We start from the raw sequence: 23,143 nt of genomic DNA on the forward strand, positions 1-23,143 counted from the left end.
GAGCAAACTCAGGGAGATAGTAAAGGACAGGGAAACCTGGTGTGCTGTAGTTCATGGGGTCACAAAGAGTTGGACGCTACTTAGTGTGGACAACAACAAAATGAGAGGATATAGAGTCCCCCCGCCAAAATGAGTGAAGACTGAGCAAGCTTACGCCCCTGCCGCCTGGTTCCGAGCAGGCAGGTGCTATTATGTCTCAAAAGTATTGATACATCCCTTCACTTCCTAATCATACAAAATGTCCACTTCTTCCTCTTTAATGAAAAGATCTCACCTCTGTTTCCCTTTCCTTTCCTTTTTTCCTGCAAATTTTTCTTTATCTCATGAACTTAGAGAGCTGGAAAAGCCCTTTTTTAGATTGCCTGTGTTAATGTCAGTTTAACTTAGCCATTCTCAAACGCAGGGGTAAGGTGGGGAGGGGGAACGGCCGATTTATTTCCCAGTGGAATTTAACAGTGCCTGACAAGGTACCACAGACTGGGTGGCTTACCAGAAATGTATTGTCTCACAGTTCTGCAGGCTGAAAGTCTGAAATCAAGGTGTTGGGAGGGTAATGGTCCCTCCGATGCTTATAGTGGAAGGATCCTTGCTTGCCTCCTCCAGCTTCTAGCAATCCTTGGCCTGAGGCAGGAGAACACCAATCTTCATGGTATCCTCCAAGTGTTTCTCCACACACCCCTCCCTGTGTGCATGGCCATGTCCAAAGTTCCCCTGCTAACAAGCACAACAGTCATACCGGACCTCAATGACCTCATTCTAACTTGATTACCTGTTAGATCTTGTGTCCTAATAAGGTCACAAACTGGGATACCAAAGGTTAAGTACTCTTGTATATCTTTTACTGGGGACATAATCCAACCCCTAACAGTGGTCAACATATAAGCAATATGAAGTGGAAAATCACCAACCAAATTCAGAATCGTGCTGGCTTCTGGACAGAGAAAGGGGGAGGGGGAGAGTGGTGGAAAACTGGGTTGAGGGGAAGCTTGAGAGCTTCCATTTTACCATCATGCTTTATTTCCTTGAGAAAATAAGCATAAATCTGGAATTAACATGAAAAAGATCAGTGTTTGGTAGTATTTATTCTTTTGTTCTCTATACTTGATTGTTGTCCATTTTTAAAAAGTCTTCAGTTCAGTTCAGTCACTCAGTCGTGTCTGACTCTTTGCGACCCCATGAATCGCAGCACACCAGGCCTCCCTGTCCATCACCAACCCCCGGAGTATACTCTAACTCACGTCCATCGAGTCGGTGATGCCATCCGGCCATCTCATCCTCTGTCGTCCCCTTTTCCTCCTGCCCCCAATCCCTCCCAGCATCAGAGTCTTTTCCAATGAGTCAACTCTTCACATGAGGTGGCCAAAGTACTGGAGTTTCAGCTTTAGCATCATTGCTTCCAAAGAACACCCAGGGCTGATCTCCTTTAGAATGGACTGGTTGGATCTCCTTGCAGTCCAAAGGACTCTCAAGAGTCTTCTCCAACACCGCAGTTCAAAAGCATCAATTCTTTGGCGCTCAGCTTTCTTCACAGTCCAACTCTCACATCCATACATGACCACTGGAAAAACCATAGCTTTGACTAGACGGACCTTTGTTGGCAAAGTAATGTCTCTGCTTTTCAATTAAAAGTCTTAAGAGGAAAGAAAATAAGAAGGCATTGAGCTAGCATGTCCCTCCTTCACACGCACCAGTAAGGGGTGTGGTGTGACACCATCTCTTGTAGAAGTCAAAGTCCTCTGTCATCTGATTTTCAGGATGTATGGCCTGCAATCAGTAGCAGGGCATTTTTAGACTTCAGACTCATGTTAAGGACTATAACCTTCTGGAAATCGTCCTGGATCCAGCTTCTATCAACAGCCAGTGGGGGAGAAAACACACATCCATCTGACCCTGTAGTTCCAACGTCATCTGCATGCCAAGTCGGTGTGTGTGAAGTTTGCATTCGTTTGGGACAAAGTGAGAAAAACGAGGATAGAGATGTAAGTTTTTAAGAAAGTTAATCTATTTAATTAAATGGACTGTTCTTCCTTTTTAGATTGGGATTTTTTCCTTTTAAAAACTGTCTATAAAATGTTTTATGAAATAACAGTGATAGTAGGTCATGGTTGCTGTTGTTGTTTTAATGTCTTTAGTTAGCAAAATAAAATGTAACACCACCCCCCCCCAAAAAAAGAAAAACCTAAAAAATTTGGTTGATTTAAATCAAAATGATGGTGGCTCTTTGGAACTAATTAAAAATTTCTACAGACTCACTTTAATAACTTTGACTGTGGATCTTAAATTTGTATGTGTTTTATACCATTTATAAGCATGTCGGTTTCATTTAGGTTGAAAGGTTGTCTCGTGTGGAAACAACAAAGTTCACCCCATCAGAAGATAGAACATTGAGCTGAAATGAGAATTTGTGGCCTCATTTTGCCCCTTAGGGGGTGATGTCCTGCGTTTGATGGTGGTCAAGTGAGCTTTTACAAGGCTCTGTCCTCTCTTCCCTTGTCTTTCGGCTAATAACTGGCCTTGATTAGCAAAATTAACCTTTGTGCAGTTTACGACTGCCTCGTGATTCTAGCGTGGGGTTGGGCAGGAGACGGGAAAAGGAGATTAGAGAGAAGAGCCATACAAAGCTGGCTGTCTTCTGCCAGAACATGGAGATCCAGAGCGTTCTTTTTTAGCTCCACAATATTCCATTATGCAGGTGTGCTGTCGCTGATTTGATCCATCCCTTGTTGGTGGGTTTTTGGATTGTTTCCATTTTTTCTCATTACACATAAAGCTTGGCCTTAATGACTCCATGTCACTGTTTTGTGAGGTCATTTTGGTGACTGCAGAACAAAGATCCTAGGTGGCTTGCTGTGGCTTATGCTGGTTTAAGTCTGGGAAATGTAAGAGGCAGTAGAGATCCAGATAAATAGCCTGTCTGTGACCTTATCAAGATTCTAGGATGTAGTTTATCCCTTGAACATTATTGGACTAGCTAAATGCAAGGTGGTTATGATCACCCATTCAAACCAGGAGACTTGCAAGATCAAATAGGGAGCCTGCAATTAACAGATTCAAAAGACATATAATTGTGTGGGAATGTGACTGAAAACCAGTGAAACCGTGAAGCAGGAAAACCTAAATGGATGTCAAAAGGAGGACTCAGGATAGATGATTCAACGGCCTTTATTGGGAAGATACTAGAGCAACAAAATTTAGAGGCAAAAGAATATATGATATACTCTATAAAATCTAAAACTCATATTTTATAAAATACAGTGTAACAATTGAAATTGTACACTTGTAACATATAATATTGTACAGCAACTATATTTCAATAAAAAGGAAAATGCATATGTATTTGAGCTTCTTCCAAGGCACAAAGAGAAATTTTTCCTTGGAAAGGACAGGATATTTGTACCTCTAATACTTAGTAGGAAACTATGAGTAAATTTCTCAGAAGACCACTCCCATTTAGTTTCCCTGTCAGCTCAAGACTATTTCCTTGTAGTCATTTCCTCCTCTCTCTTTTCTTTCAGTCATTTTCTGTGGCTTATCTCTTTGCTTATTTAGGGACTTGTCCCACCAGGTGGTAGTGGTTAGAGCATATTTGTGCCTGGTCTGTGAAAAAGACAAGCGCACTATACAAACTCCTGTCAAATGACGTCAGTAGAACAGAGAATTGTAACAGCAGATTGAAACTCATTGGCTGATCACATATAGTGTCTATCTATCCATATTTGTGTTATATGAATATATTCATGAGCTTATATATTCATAATATGTTATGAATACATGTATTAAATGTGTGTGTTGTATGAATAGGTATGTTCATACAATACATATTCATAAACACATAGAGATAAACAGGTAAATAAATAAATGATTGATAGATAAGTAGACAGATGTTATATGTGATCAGCCAACAGTTCATTCATTCATGAATATATTCACAAATATATATATTCATATAATACACAAAGATATATTTGTCAAAGATTCTAAATGATCTTGTATTGTCAGGCTAGGCTAGACTCTGCTGCATTAAGAAACAAACTCAAAATCTCAATGGCTTAACTCCGGAAAGTTAATTTCTTGCCCATGAAATGCTATTACGGATTATTGGGGGTGGGTTGTGCTCCATTTAGTTATGTGGTCTATGGGTGAAGAACGGGTCTCCATCTGAAATGTCACTGGCTGCCATGGCATGGGAAAGGCACTAGAAGGTTGTGTTTTTGACTCTTAAATTCTTTTGCTTTGAAGTAACACATGCTCACAGCCCACTGGCCAAAAATAGCCCAATGCCACTGCCTTTATGGAAGGGGGTTGCTCACCTTACAATGACCTGCAGGGACTCCAGAGCTCCCCCCAACACTCCCCACTCCCAGCCCCAACAGCTTGTCCTGGAGTTGCTGGAGGGTCTGAGCTCTTTGCTGGTGACCCTGAGCTATATTATGGGGTCAACTGATCCCTTTAGAAGGTCCTTGAGACACATTTTTTTTTTTTCAGAAATTCATCTTGAGGAGAAGCATTGACTTCTTGAAAAACTGATATACTTCCTTTTTTTCACAAGAAATGAGTATCACATAACTTGTATGATTGATTCTCTTCCAGTCTGAACTAAGAAGAAGCTCACACCAAAATTTAGTTCTCGTTTACAGTCACTATGTCAACTGAGGAATATGGTAGAATTTCTTTTCCTTCTACTTTGTTATAAAAGATTTCTATTTTTTAAAATTATGTCCTAGTTGACTGCCTTTTTAAAAAATTGATGTATAAGTTGCTTTACAACATTGTATTGGTTTCTATATATGAATTCACACACACACACACACACACACATACACACACACACACACACCAGTTCAGTTCAGTCGCTCAGTCATGTCCAACTCTTTGTGACCCCATGGACTGCAACACACCAGGCCTCCCTGTCCATCACCAACTCCTGGAGTTTACTCAAACTCATGTCCATTGAGTCAGTGATGCCATTCAACCATCTCATCCTCTGTCGGCCCCTTGTCCTCCTGCTCTCAATTTCTCCCAGCATCAGGGTCTCTTCAAATGAGTCAGTTCTTTGTATCAGGTGGCCAAAGTATTAGAGTTTCAGCTTCAACATCAGTCCTTCCAATGAAAACCCAGGACTGATCTCCTTTAGGATGAACTGGTTGGATCTCCTTACAGTCCAAGGGACTCTCAAGAGTCTTCTCCAACACCACAGCTCAAAAGCATCAATACTTCTGTGCTCAGCTTTCTTTATAGTCCAACTGTCACATCCATACATGACCACTGGAAAAACCATAGCCTTGACTAGATGGACCTTTGCTGGAAAAGTAATGTCTCTGGTTTTTAATATGCTGTCTAGGTTGGTCACACACACACACACACACACACATTCTTTTTCAGATTCTTTTCAACTATACGTAGCCTATACATACAGTGAATAAAGTGGAGTTGCTCAGTTGTGTCTGACTCTTTGCAACCCTATGGACTGTAGCCCACCAAGCTCCTCCGTCCATGGGATGTTCCAGGCAAGAATATTGGAGTGGGTTGCCATTTTCTTACCCAGGGGATCTTCCTGATCCAGGGATCAAACTAGGGTCTCTGGCATTGAAGGCAAACTCTTTTACCATCTGAGCCACCAGGGAATTCCATGTAACTTATTAGAAGGTATTAACATAGTTCCCTGTGCTATACAGTAAGATCTTATCATTTATTTTATACATAGTATTTTGTATCTGCCAATCCCAGCTCCTAGTTTATCCTTCCCCCATACCTTTCCCCTTTGGTAACCATAAATTTCTCTATATCTGTGGGTCTGTTTCTGTTTTGCAAAGAAGTTCATTTGTATCATATTTTTTTAGATTCCACATGTAAGCGACATCACACTTGTCTGTCTCTGTCTGACTTGCTTCACTTAGTATGATAATCTCTAGGTCCTTCCATGTTGCTGCAAATGGAATGCCTGACTTTTGTTGTCCACCAAGGCTTCTTTCTCGTGAAAGCTGCCAGGGTTTTCACTACACATAAATCAAAATAGTGGTAAATAATATCTTCCATTCAGTGAATGTTTCCTCGATGCCAGTTCTTTATGCGCCCCATATTGTTCACTCCTTCCAACTCTCTGAGGCATTGTTACTCAGTATTGGATAGATGAGCAAACAGGATCAAAGAGATTGAGTAAATCGATTTGCCCAAGTCCACACAGCTAGCAGACGGAAACTAAACCCGATGCCAAGGGCTTGATTCCTACCCGTTTCATTGCACAGCATCACATAGACAAGTCTCTTATGATTATGTAGTGGAAGTGACAAACAGACTCAATAGGTTAGATCTGATAGATAGAGTGCCTGAAGAACTATGGTCGGAGGTTCGGGACATTGTACAGGAGGCAGTAATCAAGTCCATCCCCAAGAAAAAGAAATGCAAGAAGGCAAAATGCTTGAGCAGGCCTTACAAATAACTGAGAAAAGAAGAGAAGCGAAAGGCAAAGGACAAAAGGAAAGATATAAGCATCTGAATGCAGAGTTCCAAAGAACAGCAAGGAAAGATAAGAAAGCCTTCCTCAGTAACCAATGCAAAGAAATAGAAGAAAACAATAGAATAGAAAGGACTAGAGATCTCTTCAAGAAAATTAGAGATACCAAGGGAACATTTCATGCAAAGATGGGCACAATAAGGGACAGGAATGGTGTTGACCTAACAGAAGCCGAAGATATTAAGAAGAGGTGGCAAGAATACACAGAATTGTACAAAAAAGATCTTCACGACCAAAATAATCATGATGGTGTGATCACTCACTTAGAGCCAGACATCCTGAAATGTGAAGTCAAGTGGGCCTTAGAAAGCATCACTAGGAACAAAGCTAGTGGAGGTGATGGAATTCCAGTTGAGCTATTTCAAATCCTAAAGGGTGATGCTGTGAAAGTGCTGCACTCAATATGCCAGCAAATTTGGAAAACTCAGCAATGGCCACAGGACTGGAAAAGGTCAGTTTTCATTCCAATCCCAAAGAAAGGCAATGCCAAAGAATGCTCAAACTACCGCACAATTGCACTCATCTCACACGCTAGCAAAGCAATGCTCAAAATCCTTCAAGTGAGCCTTTAACAGCATGTAAACTGAGATCTTCCAGATATTTCTAAAGCTGAATTTAGAAAAGGCAGAAGAACCAGAGATCAAATTACCAACCTGCACTGGATAATTGAAAAAGCAAGAGAGTTCCAGCAAAACATCTACTTCTGCTTTATTGACTATGTCAAAGCCTTTGACTGCATGGATTACAACAAACTTGAAAATTCTTCAAGAGATGGGAATACCAGACCACCTGACCTGCTTCCTGAGAAATCTATAGGCAAGTCAAGAAGCCACTGTTAGAACTGGACATGGAACAATGGACTGGTTCTAAATTGGGAAAGGAGTGCATCAAGGCTGTATGTTGTCACCTTGCTTATTTAACTTATATGAAGAGTACCTCATGAGAAATGCTGGGCTGGATGAAGCACAAGCTGGAATCAAGACTGCCAGAAGAAGTATAAATAATCTCAGATATGCAGATAACACCACCCTTATGGCAGAAAGTGAAGAAGAACTGAAGAATTTCTTGATGAAAGTGAAAGAGGAAAGTGAAAATGTTGGCTTAAAACTCAATTCAGAAAACTAAGATCATGGCATCCAGTCCCATCACTTCATGGCAAATAGGTGGGGAAACAATGGAAACAGTGAGAGACTTTATTTTCTTGGGCTCCAAAATCACTGCAGATGGTGACTGCAGCCATGAAATTAAAAGACGCTTACTCCTTGGAAGGAAAGTTATGACCAACCTAGACAGCATATTAAAAAACAGAGACATTACTTTGCCAACAAAGGTCCGTCTAGTCAAGGCTATGGTTTTTCCTGTAGTCATGTATGGATGTGAGAGTTGGACCATAAAGAAAACTAGGCACCAAAGAATTGATGCTTTTGAGCTGTGGTGTTGGAGAAGACTCTTGAGAGTCCCCTGGACTGCAAGGAGATCCAACCAGTCCATCCTAAAGAAATCAGTCCTGAATACTCATAGGAAGGACTGATGCTGAAGCTGAAACTCCAATACTTTGGCCACCTGATGTGAAGAACCGACTCATTTGAAAAGACCCTGATGCTGGGAAAGACTGAAGACAGGAGGAGAAGGGGACGACAGAGGATGACTTGTTTGGATGGAATCACCGACCCGATGGACATGAGTTTGAGCAAGCTCTGGGTGTTGCTGATGGGCAGGGAGGCCGGGCTTGTTGCAGTTCATGAGGTCACAAAGAGTCTGACACGACTGAGCAACTGAACTGAAATGACATCAACAGATGATTCAATTCAGATAACGTGTCCTGTTGTCAGCTAGTTTTTGCTTTCATCCACTCAGATGTTCTGTGATGCATATGTGAGAAAACTGGTAATGTTTGTGAGCTAGAGCCATTCATTTATTTTCAACTAGTATAATTAGAAGGAAATAGAAGGGGAAATAGAAGGTTTCACGGTATGGTTTCTGGTTTAGATCTTTCTCATTTTCTTTTTCTTTTTAAGAGTAAGAGGTTGTATATTTATAGAGAGGTACACAGTTCTTACTATAGTCCATGAGGTTGCAAAGAATTGGACACAACTGAGCAACCGAGCATGCATGCACCCACACAGTTCTTACGTGTCCTTGATGTGCACACACATGCCACCATGTAGCCACCACCCAGATCAAGAGGAGAACATTTCCAGAATCCCAGAAGCTTGCTCACTCATATTGTTTCCCATCTCCTCCCTTCCCCAAGTTAATCGCTATTCTGACTTCTAGCTCCATTATATAGTTTGCCTGTTCTTGAACTTTGTATAAATACTATGCAATCTGTAGTCTTTTGTATCTGAATTTCAATCATCATGGCCTCTGTGAGATGAATCCATGTCATTGCATGGCACAGAAGTTCAGTCTTTGTTACTGCTGTAGAGTGTTTATGTAAGAAAAGCATCTATGAGCACTCCCATCGCCTTTTGGTGGACATACTTTTTTCTCTTAGGCTGGTATTGTACCAGGATTTATTTTCTTAGATTTAGTAGGCACATTTAGTTTTTAGATGTAATAGTAATAGCTAAGGTTTTAGTAGGCCATGGAAACCCTAAATCTTAAATACATATTAATTTCATAAGTAAATGAGTTCATTTTCCATGTTATGAAAAATAAGTTGCCGTAAAGCCCAGCATTTAGCCTTTCTAGCACTCAGTTTGTGTGAATGTTTCTGTTTGTAAAATACGTTGAAATTCTCTTTCATTTATGTATGACAAAAACCCAGCCCCATCAACTGTAAGTCAAAAGGGGAATGTAATGGCTCAAGCGTCCAGTGGCTGGCTGCCTTCAGGCACGGCTGGATTCAGGTGCTTAAACAATGTCGTTGCATTTGATCCTTCTTTCTGTTTATCTCTTGGTTCTGTTCTCTTTGCTGTTGGCACTGCTCTCAGGCAGGCCTCCTTCCCTGGTGACCTCTGGCAGCTTCAGGCTTATAACTTCCTAAGTCCCAAGTCCAACCAAAAGAGAGAGCTTCTCTTTTTCAACATTTCTGATAAAACTCCCAGAATTGAGTCTTACTGGCTCTGACTCAACCCACTGTGGCCAAGAAGCAAATAATTCTGATTGGGGCACACATTTACACCTGGCTGACATGAATTGAGAGGGAAAATGTTACTACAAAAGAGAGAAGTGGATGCTGGACAGGGACACAAATAATGAAAAACTTTCTGCTATGCTGAAAAGGTTGTCGATGACAGTGGCAGAAGGTTAATTCTTCAGCTCTGATTACTCAACAAAAAGTCTAACCCTTTTCGTTTTTATATAGAGATAAATCTGTAAACATTGGCTGAACTTTAAAAGTGGTCTACTTGCTTCTTTCAAAAGCATCACCATTTATCTAATCATGCTGGCTCAAACTGTGGAATTTATTTCCAACTTTTCTTTTGCTTAGCTCTCACCCTTCCCGTATCAGGTCAATCCACAATCCTATTAATTCTTTCTTTAAATTTTCTCCCCTCCTTGTATTGGAGTTTCAGTTTCAGCATCAGTCTTTCTAATGAATATTCAGGGTTGATTTCCTTTAGGATTGACTGACTTGACCTCCTTACAGTCCAAGGGACTCTCAAGGGTCTTCTCCAGCACCACAATTTGAAAGCATCAATTCTTTGGCACTCAGGCTTCACATCCATACATGACTACTGGAAAAAAAACCATGGCTTTGACTAGACGGACCTTTGTCAGCCAAGTTATGTCTCTGCTTTTTAATACGCTGTCTAGGTTTGTCATAGCTTTCCTTCCAAGGAGCAAGCATCTTTTGATTTCATGGCTGCAGTCACCATCCACAGATGGCCCAGATGGCACCCCATCATTTCCACATTCCAGTCCACAGAAGTGGGAAGACTGAGAAAGGGAGGAATACCCCTTCTCTTTAACAGCACAGCCCAGAAGTAATACATACCGCTTCTGCCCACATCTCATTGCCCACTCTCATGGCTGCACCTAGAGGCACAGGAGGCTGGGAGATATAGTCTCTATTTTGGACAGTTGTGTACCTAACCAGGAAGGGAAAAAGAACAGATACTGCAAGGTAACCATCAATTATTGCAGGGAAGAAAGGGAAAAAAATCTGACGTTTTCTTCCTTTTGTTTTTCAGATAAAGAAAGAGATTGCTGAATAACTGCAGATGCATTTTAATGCTCCAGAGTAAACATGTCTGCCTACAGGAATAGTGCTTATGAGGAAGACCCAGATTACCCTGACTATTCTGGGTTTCGAAATCATACTCAGGGGTATTTGAAAACTCCAGGTCCTCTGAACAACTCAGATGAACCCAGCACCAGGAGCAGCCCATACCCAGCAGAGTCCAGAACAAGTCGAGACTATCTTGGGTCTCTAGCAGAACCAGATTATCCTGGATCTCAGAGTAATCCAGACTATGCTGGCACCAGGAGCTATCCATACTCTGCAGGGACAGACTATCCCAAACCTTTGGCAGAACCAGATTATATTGGATCTCAGAGGAATCCATACCAGCCAGGCTCATCTGGAGAGCCAGACTACTCTCAGTCTCAACGAAATCCTGATTTTCCTGGTTCCAAAGGCAGTGGATACTACACAGGCTCCAGAATAAATCAAGATTATCTCGGCTCCGTGGGAGAACCAGACTACCCTGGAGCTGAGGAAAACTTGAACTCTTCTGGCCCCAGAGCCGGTTCAAACCATCCAGGCTCCAGAAGGAATCTGGAACATGCTAGCCCCAGAGTCAAGGCATACATAGACTCTCTGGGAGAGCCTGATTATCCAGGTGCTGAAAGTCAATCTAACCATCCACACTTTTTTGGAGAACCAGACTATCCGGGTGCTGAGGACTATCGGAACTCTCCAGACTTTTGGGGAGAGCCTAATTACCCAGGTGCTGAGAATGGTCGTGATTATGGCTCTTCAGAGGACCCAGAAATGGCCAGGCAGTAAGTGCTGGAATCTCCCTCCAGTGGGGATGGGAGATGAAGGTTAGATCATTAAGTCAATTAATGTCTAACTTAATTGGGATAAGGACACATATGATGACCTGGATTTATGGTGAAACTTTCACCCCTACCTGTATACCTCACTGGGCCTTGGATTCTCAGCCTGAGGCTTCATGCTCTTAACTGATAATCTTTCATCACTTCTTGCTTGAATAACATCCTTCCCAGTCTCTTATCTCTTCCTGCCTAGTCCCTGCAAGACCTTTAGATCTCACTGTTTTGATCCTGCTACTTCGCCAATGAGATTAGGGTTAAGGTGATAATTATGAACCCAAACCTTTTAACCAGAACTATATCAACAGGAACGCACTTTAATCAAGAAAATCTTTTGAAAAATCTAACACCATGGAATCCATTTAACTCAATTATTTTTATACAAGGTGATTGAGCCACTTCTGACTTTTTCCACTTTCATCTTTATTTTGCCGAAATTATTGCCAGAATTGACCACTTTCCATGTGTAGAGCAGATTTGGCTCATTGATCTTCTCCATTGCTGTTGTTTTCATCAAGTTGTATTGATTATAGTTTTTGCCATTGTTAGGAATTCCTCTAAGGAGGTTTTTTTAAGTCTAATTTTTCGTGATTCAGATTCTGTAGATCTAAATTTTGTCAAGAAGATTTTAATCTTCCATCAGTTTTAGTCATTGACAAATTTTATTAGGTACAGTTTGGGTCATTAACAGTGTTAACCTTGGGTGACAGTTCTACCAAATCTAATGTTTCCTGCGTTAAGTTTCTCAACGTTCATGTTGCCAACAGCATGTGATTCTTTATTTATTTTTCAGGCTATTTGTAACCTGTAACAAATTTACTATGTGAAATTCTAACCAATGTGAGTTTTATTTTGTTTGTACTATTTCTACTAGTAATATTTATGCATTCAGCATAAATCCTTCAGGATAGGCTTCAACAGTATGTGAACCGAGAGCTTCCAGATGTACAAGCTGGATTTAGAAAAGGCAGAAGAACCAGAGATCAAATTGCCAACATCTGTTGAATCATAGAAAAAGCAAGGGAATTCCAGAAAAACATCTACTTCTGCTTCATTGACTATGCTAAATCCTTTGACTGTGTGGCTCACAGTGCAGTGTGGAAAATTCTTAGAGAGATGGGAATACCAGACTACCTTCTTCTGAGAAACCTGTATGCAGGTCAAGAAGCAACAGTTAGAACTGGACATGGAACAAGGGACTGGTTCCAAATCAGGAAAGGAGTACGTCAAGGCTGTATATTGTCACCCTGCTTATTTAACTTATATGCAGAGTACATCATGTGAAATGCTGGGCTGGATGAAGCACAAACTGGAATCAAGATTGCCAGGAGAAATATCAACAACCTCAGATATGCAGATGACACCACCCTTATGGCAGAAAGTGAAGAGGAACCAATGAGCCTCTCGATGAAGAGGCCCAAAAACCAAAACATTAAAAAAAAAAAAGCAATATTGTAACAAATTCAATAATTACCTTAAAAAGATAATCAACATTCAAAAAACTAAGATCATCGCATCTGGTCCCATCACTTCCTGGCAAATAGAAGGGGGAAAAGTGAAAATAGTGACAAATTTTATTTTCTTGGACTCCAAAATTACTGCAGATTGTGGCTGCAGCTACGAAATTAAGACACTTGCTCCTTGAAAGGAAAGCTATGACAAACCAAGACAGAATATTAAAAAGCAGAGACATTTCTTTGCTGACATAAGTCCATCTAGTCAAAGCTATGGTTTTTCCAGTAGTCATGTATGGATGTGAGAGTTGGACCATAAAGAAGGATGAGCGCCAAAGAATTGATGCTTTTGAATTATGGTATTGGAGAAGACTCATGAGAGTCCCTTCACCTGCAGGGAGATCTAACCAGTCAATCCTAAAGAAAATCAGCCCTAAATATGCTTTGGAAGAACTGATGCTGAAGCTGAAGCTCCAATACTTTGGCCACCTGATGTGACGAGCCAAGTCATTGGAAAAGACCCTTATGCTGGGATAGATTGAGGACAAGAGGAGAAGGGGTGATAGAGGATGAGATGGTTGGATGGCATCACTGTCTCAATGGACATGAATCTGAGCAAACTCTGGGAGATAATAAAGGATAGGAAAGCCTGGAATGCTGCAGTCCATAGGGTTGCAAACAGTGAGACATCACTTAGTGACTGAAAAACAAGAACAAAAATATAGGATTTGGGTGTGTAGTGGGATCAAATGTCTTCAGAACCTAAACAGGAGGGTTAAAAGGACTAGGTCAAAATGTCCTCTTGGTCTTATCCCCCAATGCCTGGTTCATCATTGAAAATATGCCTTTGACCTGTCACTCCCTTGTTTATTATCTTCCATGGTTCTCCATAACCTTTGGGAGAAAGACTCCGCCACTTCACTTATGGTACCTTAAGAATGAGGATGTGCTGCGCTAACGTAAGATGCCAGCCAAAGCCCCGGCTGACTGGCCTCCTCCCACTTCTGCTATCCCCTCTCTGTCATTGTTGTTTAGTTGCTAAGTCATGTCCGACTCTTTTGCGACCCCATGGACTCTAGCCTGCCAGGCTCCTCTGTCCATAGGATTTCCCAGGCAAGAATACTGGAGTGGGTTGCCATTTCTTGTCCAGGGAATCTCCCCAACCCAGGGATCGAACTCACATCTCCTGCACTGGTAGGCGAGTTCTTTACCACTGAGCCACCTGGAAAGCCCATCTTCTCCCTACCTCCGCCCTATACTATAGGTCAGTGGTTCTTAACCTTGGCTGATGCTCATAATTACCTAACTACCCGGGGGGCCTTAAAAATCCTGGGCCCAACTTTCAAAGCTTCTATTTAGTTGTTTGGGGTGAGGCCTGGGAATTGATATATACATAAAATTGAGAATCTTTTCTCCAGTTAATTGCCCTTCATAGCATTCCTTTTATCTATTCAACACTTTCTGGTCTCACAGGCTTACTTGTGCTATTCTTCATCTTTGGATGCCCTACTTTTAACTCTTTATGTATGGATTTGTCCTTCCAATCCCAGGGCAGATGTTTCTTTTCCATGTAGATTTCCCTTCAAACTCTCAGCCCAAATTTTCTCTTTCCTGTGAACTCATTGGACCTGTCTTCTTATATTCACCAGTTACTACTTGTATTATAATTGCTTATGATTGTGTTTAAGAAGCTCAACCAGACTGTATGGAGAGCTCCTTGAGGGCCAACAACCCGTGTCTTTGTCTTTGTGTTCTCTCCCCCTTGCCCATGCATGGTTGGCATTCAGTGGAATGAATGGATGGGTGGATGGATGGATGGATGGATGACTGTCCTTACTGTACTACCAGATGAATACTGATTCATCATTTCGGGATTGCAGAATGCTCAGCAGAACATCTTCAGTCCAGCCCCCGTTTCACCATGAGGGTGTCAGCCCCTTGGGCACCCTTGGGAGAGAAGATGTTGATTATCCTGAACGCATTGAAATGCAATCTGTGGAGATGGCAAACCCATATCCAGGTGCTCCTGGCAATGGCTATGGTAAGCATTTGTTAAGAAGAGGATCATTTCCTGGGAAGAAAATAAAATTCAATGGGCTTGGGACCAGTCATTAAAGATCAGTGAGGGAAGTGGTTTACCCCTCCTCCTTCAAACACCCACTTTACAAGGGCTGAACCCTGAGGGTGTAGAGAAGAGAAGCAGTGTCATCATTTATCTGAGCACGCTGGGCAGGAGTGGTGCCCGTGTGTGGAGGCTGATGGTCAGGTTCAAGCCCATGGTGGTTATGTGAGAAAGATGGTCTTAGTGTGGCCAGATCCTCAGAGTTTTCTAGAGAAGCCAGAAATCTGGGTTTTTACATGTTCCAAAATAACTTTTAAAATAAATGAATAAAATCCCTGTGCTGAGCAAACAAAACAATTGGTAGACTAGATTCAGTTTGCATGGCTGCCAGTGGCCAGCTTTAGTTAAGCACCTCCTAAAGGTGTTCAGATGGTCAGCATTTTTATTTTGGGAACCTGCTAGGCATACGGAGAGTTAGAAGCAGCTCTGTCCTCATGCTACTTAAAGCCTAGGTGAGGAGGTGCCAAGAGCATTTGAAGACTAAAGAAAATGAGCAAACGGATGGATAACATGGGAAAAATCACATCATTCTCAGAATCTGCTGTGTGTAAAGGTTTAGCTCTGGGAGGTAAATAAGACTCTACCAGTTCTCATCTTCTGAGAAAAAAAATAGGGGACTTTTCTGATAGAGAAAGCCAGCTCGTGGCATAAGTCGAAGTTATAGGAACTCAGAGCTGGAGAAGGGAGTGCTCAGCCTTGAACAGAGCGTGGGGGTCCAAGTGCTGATTGGTGCAGATGAAAGACCGCTCAGCCCTGACTGGTAGGGAAGAGATTGAAGAAGACAGGGAGGAGGAGATGGGATGCATTGCCACATACTCAGCAAAAATGCAGAGTGTTACACATTTGCAGAGAAAATATTCAGTTGGGCTATTCCAAACCTTTATGCCAGGCATTCTCAGTGGGGCATATGTATCTCAAGGGGTGAAAATTTATTGAAAAGGCCAGAAAAAAACTTCCTCTTTTTATGTATAAAGAAGATACACAAACACACAGTTATACAGTATGCTGCTAAGTCGCTTCAGTCGTATCCAACTCTGTGTGACCCCATAGACAGCAGCCCACCAGGCTCCCCCGTCCCTGGGATTCTCCAGGCAAGAGTACTGGAGTGGGGTGCCATTGCTTTCTCCATTATACAGTATAACTATGGTATTAAAATGTCATGGGGGGACTTCTCTGTTGGTCCAGTGTTTAAGAATCCACCTGCCAGTAAAAGAGATGCAGGTTCAATCCCTGGTCCCTGAAGATCCCACATTCCACTGGGCAACTAAGCCTGGGTGCCACAGTATTGAAACCCAGGCACCTGGAGCCCTTGCTCCGCCACAGAAGAAGCCACTGCAATGAGAAGCCTGCAGATCGCAACTGGAGCAGCCCCCACTTGCCAGAACTATAGAAAGCCAACTATAGCAGCAACGAAGACCCAGTGCAGCCAAAAATCAATAAATAAGTAATGTTGTGAGGAAGGGCAATGAGTAAAAACATCTTAAAAGACTCCTTATGTGGCCGGTAATGAAAAAAAAAAAAGGATTGAGAAACACTGCCCGCTCTAATGCAAGCAGAGCTAATAACTGGTCTGGAGTGTTTCCCATGCTCTGCAGACTCTTCTAAGCACTTTACTTTTACAGTCTTGTTTCCTCTGCAGCAGACACTACTGTTCTCCCTGTTTACAGAGCGGAAAACTGAGGTTCAGAGAGAAACGTGCTCAAGGTTACCTAGCTACTAAATCAAAAGAGCCTGTATCAGACAATCTCCCTGACTCCACTTTACTGCTGGGTAGAAGCAGCGAAATACGGATTGCTGACCACCAAGCTCCACAGAACACTGGAATTAAAAAGCTGTTTTTAAAAGTGGCCACATAAAGTGTGGCTTCATTCTCTGGGCTCCTTTTAGGACCAAGGTTGTAGCCCCAGCATGCTCTTGCCCAGTGCTATACCATCTTGTTAGACTATGCACTTTTAAGGAGAACCCATTTCATCCATGTATCTTCCAAGGCTCCATGTCATTTTCCTAATGCTTGGTACACAGTAGGTGCTGGGGCAATGCTAACTGAATTAAAAGCAATAGCTGTAAGGGATGTACTGGTTAGCTGTTGCCACAGGAATGCTGAGTAACAAACAACTCTAAAACCCAGTGTTGCACGATAAGCATCATTTATTTCTCACCCACACATCTGTGGGTTTGCTTGGAGTTTGACTGAACCACATTGGGTTTGGTTGTGTCTGATCTGAGTTCACAGATTCTATTTAGGTATAGTGTCCTTCTTGACCCAGTGAACTAACCTGGGCCATTTTCATCCCGTGGCATAAGCTGGAAGCACACACAGGAGTGAGCAGAAACATATGATGTCTCTGAGTCCTTGGTTTGCAACTAGCAAACTGTGGTTTCTGCTGTGTTCCACTGGTAAAGGCAAGTCACGTGACCAAGTCCAACCTCAGTGGAGGTGTCCAAAGTGGAGGAAGTATAATGTTTGCTGAAAAACAACTGATTTACCACAATAGTGTATATTAAGAATTTGTGGTGTTCTGGAATTTTTTTCAAGCACTTTTATACATAGTTACTCAGTATACCCAGTTACATGTATTAACTGATTCGGTTTCCCCAACAAAAATTAACTGCTTCAATTTCCCCAACAATCCTATGTGAAGGCCTATTATTATCCCTGATTTACAGACTAAGATATTGAAACTCAGGCTGTTCAGTAACATATGACAGAGAGCACACAGGTAATAAAACAGCAAAGCTGGGAACTGATCCTTGGCAAGAAGTTCCAGAACCTCCCACAGTATAATTTCATACATCTCCATCAAAATGTGCTCCAATTTTTTCTGCTGTGGAGTTTAGACTTCATTGTTTATCACGAGTTGAATAAAAATATATTGAAATGTGACACTGTCATGTAGATGTCGAAAGTGGACTCTGTCCCTATGAGAATCATGCCAGATTTCAAATTTATTCATGCGTCATCATAAAAGGCTACAACTAGAGGGAAGCTTTGTAATCATCTCAACAATCTTTAAAAGTAGGACATTTTTTTTAACAGAAGTTTTAGGTTCACAGTAACATCGAGGAAAAGGTGACCGATTTCTCAAATACCCTGTGCCCCACACGTGCATGTGTGTGTGCTGCCACGCAGTTGTGTCCAACTCCCTGAGACTCCTTGGACTATAGCCCGCCAGGCCCCTCCGTCCATGGAACCCTCCAGGCAAGAACATTGGAAAGGATTGCCATTTCCTACTCCAGGGAACACGTGCATGGCCTCGCTCATTATCAGGGTCCCCCACCACAGTGGGACGTTTGTCACAACTGAACCTACATTGACATAGCATTATCACCCAAAGTCCTTAGTTTACATTAAGTTTCACCTTGGGTGGTACATTCTATGGGTTTCAACAAATATATAATGACTTGTATCCATCATAGGGTATCCTACAGAGTATTTTCACTGTCCTAAACCCTTCTGAAGCTTCCCAGGTGGCGCTAGAGGTAAAGAACCTGCCTACCAATACTGGAGACATAAGAGACGTGGGTTTGATTGCTGGGTCAGGAAGATTCCTTGGAGGAGGAAATGGCAACCCGTTCCAGTATCTTTGCCTGGAAAATCCCATGGACAGAGGAGCCTAGTGGGCTACAGTCCATGGGGTCACAAACAGTGGGACATAACTGAAGCAACTTAGCACACAAACCCCTCTGACCTCCATCTATTCATCCCTCCAGACAAGTATTTTTCAAACTCTGAGTTATTGCCCACTAACAAGGTCCTGCTGACCATTGTGTGCTCAGTAGTAACTAGTGTGGAATTAATTGTCTTGTCTCTTCATTCCAGTGAATCCTGCTTATGTGGGTGATGAAGGTCCCGGCCCAGCTTATGGAGACCCACCCTTGTCTGGACATAATTGGCTCACTTTACCCCAAGGTAAGGCTTCAGTGGACAGTGACCAAAAGCATCCGTCCTGCAGAAGGAGTTTATTCAAGGCAGTGCAGACATTGCCGCTGCCTCTTGGCCTCTGGTGTAGTAACTGATGCAGAACTTCCTTAATTTATCACAATAGGTTTTATTCTAAACATGCAGAGTCTTTCTCCTTTGGATATCAAGGTGTCTTCACTAGGACTCTTGTGGTTGCAAATGACAGAAACCCAGCTCACCCAGGCCCAAGGCTTGTACTGTGGAAAGGATGTGGGTAAACAAAGAACAGAAGGTAGAATTACCTTCCAGCACTTTAGTACGGAGCCTGGCATGGCACATAGTAGGTGCTCAGAGGTATTTGTTGGATGAGTTACAGGAACCAGGGCCTCTGGGTCTGAAGTCAGGAGCTCAGGGCCACCTGGATTCTCTTTTTCTCCATCTGTTTCACAGACAGCTTCTCTTTAAGCTTCACCTCATTCATCTCAACTAGTTAGGCCTTCTCTGCAGGCCAGGGAGCTTGAGAGCAGACACACACACAGCTCAGGAATCTCAGGGGAAATCTTCCTTTCTTTCTAGGCCTGTTGGTCATTACTGAGGAACCTTTCTCCACCCCCGTTTGGGACACATGCCTACACATGAACAAGTCATTTTTACATAGGAAAGAAAGCTGAGTCACATGTCCATCCCATGGCTAATACATGTATTGGTGAGGTGGCATTGCCTTGATCAAAATTTTTCTGAATAATCATAGAATTATTATGATAGTGGAAGATAGGGGCAATCAGCTCAAAGAAGGCTTTGAAATCAGTTAGGAAGCTCTGTAAGGATCGCTGTGTGCTGTGAGGAAGGTCTGATCAGAGGCAGAGGCCGAGGAAATGAAAAAGCATCAGAGGAGAGAGGCCAGGGAATGCTGGAAGCTAGAGGCAAACCTGTGAATACCAAGGAATAAATTGAAGACATCCTCTGTGTAACAACATATATTTTGGGGCCCCGTGACTTGAAACCATCTGTCACCTTCTGACACCCGACCCTGTAGCATCACTCTTTACGAGCCTTCTTAAAGAGGCCTGTATCTTTCAAGAGGTTGGTTTTGCCACTTGGCAGAGAAAACCATGGGGATATAAACAATCATGCTCTCTGTCTGTCTTCCACAAGAGCAGGGAATGGCTTTAACTACTGGGGAAAAGAAATGCCTTCAAACCTTTTAAGATGATCTGTGGCCAAAATGAAGATTAGGGCCTCTAGGTGGATGAGGAGTTCCCAGAAGGCAGAGAGAAGTAAAGAAATAGAGGACCCAGAGATGAACCTGGCTTTCTCTACCATTTCGCTTTACTAGTTCTGATTCTCAAATCATTTACAATTAATTGATGGACGGTCTACTGATAGAGTGTCACTTTGGTGGATCATGCTAGCAGCTAGGAAATGCCTGGCACATAGTAGGTACTCACAAATATTCGTTTATGAATGAAGGACATGGTGAATGATACATCAGCATCTGGTTACAGGAAAGGACCAGGGTGATGTAATTAAGGCACCGTGCTCTGGGACCAGACAGACTTCGGTTTGATTCTGAGCTCTTCTACTTGCTGGTTTTGTGGCCTTAAGCAAATTACCTTTTGGGGCCTCAGTTTTCTTAGTTACAAAACGGGGTTTATTACAGTACTTACTTCATAGGGTGATCGTGAAAATCAAACAATATATTCTATTTAAAGTAGTTGGCCTGCAGGTATTGTTACTGATAGTTATCATTTATTGTCTTTTACAGGGAACTTTTTTTCCCTGCTGCGCTGGGCGCTTGTTGCCATGTGCAAGCTTTCTCTACTTGCGGCCGGGGGGCCCAGCTCTCTAGTTCTGGTGCACAGGCTTAGTTGCTCCACGGCATGTGGGATCTTCCTGGACTAGGGATTGAACCCATGTCCTCTGCATTAGCAGGCAGATTCCCAATCCTAGTAATTACCGTTGGTGTGGGGAGAAGGAAAGAGTTCTATTATTAGTCCAGTCCTGCCATTTAATGAGAGTATGAGTAGGAGGGATTTAGGTCATTCCTCTGCACCTCAGTTTCTCCAACTACTGAATAAACAGCACGGCCAAGGTGATTTCCAGATCAGGTCTGCTGGGTAGAGACTGTGTCCAGGTGCCCAGCACTGACATAGGACAGTAGTTTAGCAATAAAGGGAGTTATTTTCCTCCTGTGACAAGAAGTATGCCAGGAACGAGTCCAGAGTTTTCACGGCACCTCTGCCCATGACAGTCTCAAGGCCCGAGGCTCCTTCTGAAGCATCTTTTACCATCACCCTTGGCTGGTGAACACTTTACCCTCTTGTTTTCCAAATGGCTGTATCTGGTCAAGAAGAAGGTGAAATGGTGAAATGTCAAAGGTTAAATCAGGCAAACGTTCACCCATTAAAGAGCGTTAATGGAAGCCACAATCTTGTTGGCTAGAATGGGGTCACATATCCATCCTAGGCTGCAAAAGGAGCCACCCTTTGCCACGAAGGAAGCTGGGAGAGTTGTAGCTGAGCGCAGTGGCTGTACAGGAAAGGAGGCATCTGCTGATGTGGGAGAAAGAGAGAATGGGTGTGGGAAGCAGACAGACAGCAGTGGGACCACCCAGGCAGTCAGGAGAGAGCAGCTATTTCATTGTAAACCCATCTGGATTTATATAGGCACATAAAACCAAAAATAAAACATAAGTCTTGGACCAGAGGCACCAGTTAAAGAGAAGACCTTGCCCTTTGACTATGAGTCATCCAGAAGAATCTCTGCCTTCTGTTTCTAGAATCCTATTGCTTTAATAAAGAATTCTGTTTCTGGCCTTTTACCTAGCTACTGGGACAGAATTTGCACAGGGAAACAACTCCTCTTCTCAGGGATCCCCTCTGGTGTAGATGTGGGGAGCTGTACTGTGATTTGTCGGGGACTGGTTTTGTCCATCTCAACCTGGCATTAAAAACTCTGAATGGGGCAGCTCTCTGTGACTGTCGTCACTTTTCTGGGTGGTTCCCAACAATGCCAGTATGACTGCTATATGAGGTCTTGGAAAGCTCACCTTGGTGGGACCTAAGGCTTGGGGGAACGAGAGATGCTTTCTGGTGGTCAAGTGAATGAAATCATTGTCGAGGTTGAGCATGTCCCTTCTGGGGTCCAAAGCCGTCCATCTTCAAGTCAGATTGTTCCAGAAAAGACACCGGTGAACTCAAACTCCATCCTGGTCTCCTCCATTTCTGACAGCGATGTAACAGTCTCTCAGATTTTCAGCAATCGGAATGACAAAAAGGGCAAGCAGTTATTACGATTTGCAACACCTTTGAAGGAATCGTTTGCTCAGACCCTTCATCACTCAGAAAACACAGGCTTAGACACCCCTCATACTTCACATGAGAACATCCAAGGTGAGACCCTGGGGCAGAGGAGTTAGGATGGGAGCAGCCCCTTCTGAGTTGCCCACAGGGCCGTGGTTTTAAAACACCAGATAAGATGAAGGCTTGGTAGATGACCTGAGAATGCTTGGGACTCGGAAGGGGTCACTTTGAGAGGATCTGACACCTAAGAAGAAGCTCATTTCACGTGCCCAGTGTTCTGCCTTTTTGTTATCCATCGAATTTAGTTTCATTTGCCTGCCACTCTCTGCACGTGTGATACAGGCACACCTGTCATTTCCATTTGCTGAGAGACTGAGGCTCAAGGAAGTTAAATGACATAGCAGATCTGGGATCAAATGCAGGTCTGCCTGATTCCCAAGCCTGAAACCTTAACCTCTGCCCCGAACTGCTTTGCATCCAATCCCTAGGTTCGAGTATTATGGGATGCCACTATTTGTCAAGTCCTCTGTGAAACCAGGTGGTAGCTGAGACCCTCCTTTGCCTCACAGCTCCTGACATCAAACACTGGTTTCTGAGATGTTGTTTCTCTTTCATCCCATAATGCTCCAGGCATGAAGTCCAACCATTCTCAGTGACTTCTAAGAGAGGAGGGGGAAAAAAAATCTATTCACACCAAAGCATTTTATGAGTTTAGCTCCTTTGTTGAAAGATGGGGCGTCTCTTGTCACGTTGCTGTCTCCCTGAATTTCTGGACTCTTTTCCTCCTTCACCTTTATTCCTCTGTCTGTCCCCACTTCCCTCTCAGGAGATGCTCAGATTTCT

The 23,143-nt window shown here is 42.8% G+C and overlaps 1 protein-coding gene across 2 annotated transcripts in view; it reads left to right on the forward strand.

Moving 5' to 3' along the window:
* The window catches only part of TMC5 (transmembrane channel like 5), an 81,747-nt gene that overhangs the window by 15,434 nt on the left and 43,170 nt on the right, over positions 1 to 23,143 (forward strand). The window contains exons 2-4 of one of the 2 annotated variants that reach the window (XM_018041009.1): positions 10,654 to 11,467; positions 14,856 to 15,016; positions 18,918 to 19,007. In XM_018041009.1, the coding sequence (XP_017896498.1) occupies positions 10,710 to 11,467; positions 14,856 to 15,016; positions 18,918 to 19,007 (1,009 nt within the window). In that variant the 5' untranslated portion in view covers positions 10,654 to 10,709. Of the gene's footprint in view, positions 1 to 10,653; positions 11,468 to 14,855; positions 15,017 to 18,917; positions 19,008 to 22,004; positions 22,391 to 23,143 lie in introns of those variants that run through there. The other variant, XM_018041010.1, reaches the window with a different exon arrangement.

The sequence above is a fragment of the Capra hircus genome, chromosome 25, assembly GCF_001704415.2.
Source record: "Capra hircus breed San Clemente chromosome 25, ASM170441v1, whole genome shotgun sequence".
NCBI classification, from domain to species: domain Eukaryota; kingdom Metazoa; phylum Chordata; class Mammalia; order Artiodactyla; family Bovidae; genus Capra; species Capra hircus.